The following is a 3382-nucleotide window of genomic DNA, read 5'->3' as shown; positions in this document are numbered from 1 at the left end:
AAAAAAAAAAAAAAAAAGAAAAGAAAACAGAGGCCTGACAGCCACAGATAGGGACGCAGACGTCTGCCAGCCGGGGCTGTCGCTTCACAACCAGCTGCCTGTTGCCTTGTTTCTTCCTGAGTTCTCTCTGTTGGGGGTGCCAGCTCATGCGTATTCAGGGGTGATGGCAGGCCAGCCTGGGACTCACATCCCCGCATATGGCATCTTTGGGCTGGGCACTGCCCAAGACCCTGACTCCCATATCCTTGAAGGGGAGCTGAGCTTGATGTGCGCAGGGCGCATTTGTGAGTCATGTGTTGGAAATGACTGGTTTGGGAGACTGGCTTAGGGAGAGGACTCACTTATGCAGTGTCCCCCTCACAGCACACGGCGCCTGTGTTCCTTAAACACTTTTTCATACATCAGTGCCACTGTGTCATTGCCTGTCATCGTGTATTAGAGTATAGCAGATTATACTGGTCTCCGAAAAGATGATGCAAGGGCAGTTGTTGAAATTCTGGTAATGTTGATTTATTAAATAATTTTCAAGTCCAAGTGTGGTATAATTATTAATGACATTATGAATTTGCAATTGAAAACCATGTATTTCATCACTGTCTTTGCATGAATAAAAGTGGCTGATAGAACATTGCCAGGTTTCAGATCTAACATAGCTTTATGGCCAAGTAACCCCTGAATTACTAAAACTTGCACCCTGGTCTGTGGAGCAAACATTATTGGATATCTATTACATAGTAACAGATTGCTCCCAGTGTTCGGTGTAGACCAGTGGTTCTCAACCTTCCTAATGCTACGACCTTTTAATAGAGTTGCTCATGTCACATGAAGTAGCAATGAATATGGTTGGGGGTCATTTTCATCCTGGTATAGAGGGATGAGTGGCACATTTGTGCCTCCAGGAACATGTGGTCTCCTGAGGGAACCAGAGGCACATGGTGGAATCACAGTGCCTCATCTTCACAGCAAAGGCGCATGCCATGGTCACACTGTGTGACCGCAGAGCCAGGTCTATCAGGGAGGGTGATCTCCTGGGAATCTTCAGGGTTCATACTCATCTGAGAAAGAAAGGGGCTTTGAGGAGGCATGAATGGCTGGCCCAGCAGAACCACTGAGGAAACGCGGAGTCTGTAGTGCTGCCTGGCAGAGGCGGGCGTGCTGTGGACACCAGCTAGACTGGGGGACGCCAGGACCGCTGTGGTGGCTGAAGCAGCGCTCCCCAGCAGCAGTGGGGAGGCAGAGTCGAGCCAGATAGACCAGTTAGAGAATTTGATGTTGATGTGTAACTCCTAAGAATTATAAATAGTAGGATACTGTGAAGTCATAGCTGGGGGTAACCTCTCCATTTCTTTCTTTTGCGTCAGATTGCAGAGAAGCTGAGGCAGGCCCTCGGTCGCTTTCCAGTTATGTAGGACACAGCGGAACATGAAGGAAACTCCGAAGTGCTTCTTTCTGACTTGGGGCAATGCAATTCGAAACGGACTTTCCCCCCTATTATCACAAAGGAAAAAAAAGGAAAGAAGGAAAACCAAAAAGAAAGAGTTGTGGAAAACGGCATTTATTTTATTAACCAGCCTAAATGCATCCATTAATTTAGGGATGGTCTTCTTTTGTTCTTTTCCACATCCGTTATTTAAACCAATGGAAATTGTCTCTATTTTTGGAAAGTACTTAAAGCTGTCAGAATTTTGAATGAAAAATTCAGGGTTTTCCCCACTGATATTTTACATAGAATTGTAATTTATAAGTTACCTACAATCTTCAAGTTCTTACCCAATGTCAGATAATTAATTACTAATTGCTTTCTTAAAAATATGAAATATGCCAGAATAAAAAATATATATGTTTGTATATTTTTATAACTCTTTTCAGTCCTCGGGGTTCCTGTCCCTTTTGGGAGGTCTGTGTACCTTCCACTGACACAGTATGACTCGAGTGCTTAGGTTTCAGGAGGCAGGAAGTAGGGGCTCCTGGGCTGCCGGCGCCCTCGTGGTCTATGGCAAGTGGGCCATCACACATCCCCTCGGGGATACCGCTTGGCAGATGAGCAGGGTCATTTCTGGCACATCCCCCTTGGTGAGGACCAGTGCTCTCTTTTGGCACTTCCTTCCTAATCATGGGTCAGGTATATTTTGTGCCAGAAGGAATAAGTCAGAAAAGTCGGGGGGCTTTAAAAAAAAAACTCTGTGGCTGTGCTCCCAGGGATGAGTAGCTGTGCTCCGCACAGGAGTGCTCCACGGGGGAGCAAAGGCGGCCCCCTCTGGGCTGGGACCCCTCCCCTCTGTGTTTTCCAGCTATTGTCAGATGTAACAAGTGCTAGTGACAGCGTGGCACCCACTTGACTGGGCTTGTAGGGACTGGAGGCCAGCAGGCCAGTGTGGGGTCAATAGGATTAAAAAGCACAGTCTGGCACCTCTTCCCCCAACCAATGGAAAGTTCAGGGGCTGAGAAGGGGGGGTGATAGTGGCGACAGTCTGAGCATGTGCAGAGTCCCTGGGCTCCTGTGCTGAAGACCAAGTACAGAATGCTGCTCCTCCTGTGCCCTGAACCTCAGACGGAACTTCCCTGAGCACCAGCACTTCAGAAATACGGTCTTGACACGCTGTCCGCTCTAAACCCCAGCACTCAGACACACTGTCTCGCTCCTGCCGACGGGAACCTCCGTCTTCCGCAGCTGCCTTACACGTTATCTCCTGCTGCTTTCGTTTTTCGTAATAATAATATAGAAAATGGAAAGTCTGGGCCAGCATAAATAAAATGAAACCAAAAAATGAGTAGATGAGGAAATCAGATGGACGTGGATCTAGGAACATCTTCAAGATCACGGGTTTTCATTAATGTTTCACAAGTAATTTTCCCCACTTGATTTTTCTTTTATAAAATCCCATAGAACAGTGTTTATGATACAGCCATTTAATATATGTACAAATTGTAAAGAATATGTATAAATGTTTTACACAAATGTAAGAGCATGTAGAAGCCAACGTATAAATAAATTGTTTTAAAAAACTGTACAGTAAATTCTCAAAGCACTTTTTCAAAACACTTTTTAGTGGTTTTGTGTGATTTCCCCCCCCCCCCTTTTTAGTTTATTGCTTTTTATTCTAGCTGCTGAAAATGATCCAGGTAATAAATATTCCCCTGAACACATTGCTTCTGACATGAATTAATACCGAATTCAGTATTACCAGTCCTGGACATCCTAATTACAGGGGAGTTAGGAGCTCTCGTGGGCTCACCTTACGTATTTCCCCTTACATGTTCTCCCAATGATCAGAGTCCTGTACTTCCTGATGTCTGATGTCTGCAAATATTTTCACGTATGATGTCTGATTTCCTCTTAAGAATGCTGCCAGGTTGGTGGGGACGGGAGGAGGCTCTGTTA

At 45.6% G+C, this 3382-nt stretch overlaps 1 protein-coding gene across 1 annotated transcript in view; it reads left to right on the top strand.

Annotated features, from left to right (window-relative positions):
• The window catches only part of SNX9 (sorting nexin 9), a 114840-nt gene extending 111798 nt beyond the window's left edge, over positions 1 to 3042 (top strand). Inside the window, exon 18 of the mRNA XM_012806739.2 lies at positions 1362 to 3042. Within this exon, the coding sequence (XP_012662193.1) occupies positions 1362 to 1409 (48 nt within the window). The 3' untranslated portion in view covers positions 1410 to 3042. The remainder of the gene's footprint in view (positions 1 to 1361) is intronic.
• The last annotated feature ends 340 nt before the right edge of the window (positions 3043 to 3382 follow it).

Source organism: Otolemur garnettii, unplaced genomic scaffold (assembly GCF_000181295.1).
Source record: "Otolemur garnettii isolate 467f Iridium unplaced genomic scaffold, OtoGar3 scaffold00056, whole genome shotgun sequence".
NCBI classification, from domain to species: Eukaryota; Metazoa; Chordata; class Mammalia; order Primates; family Galagidae; genus Otolemur; species Otolemur garnettii.
The sequence above is the reverse complement of the archived record's forward strand: the minus strand, read 5'-3'. Positions and strand labels throughout refer to the sequence as shown.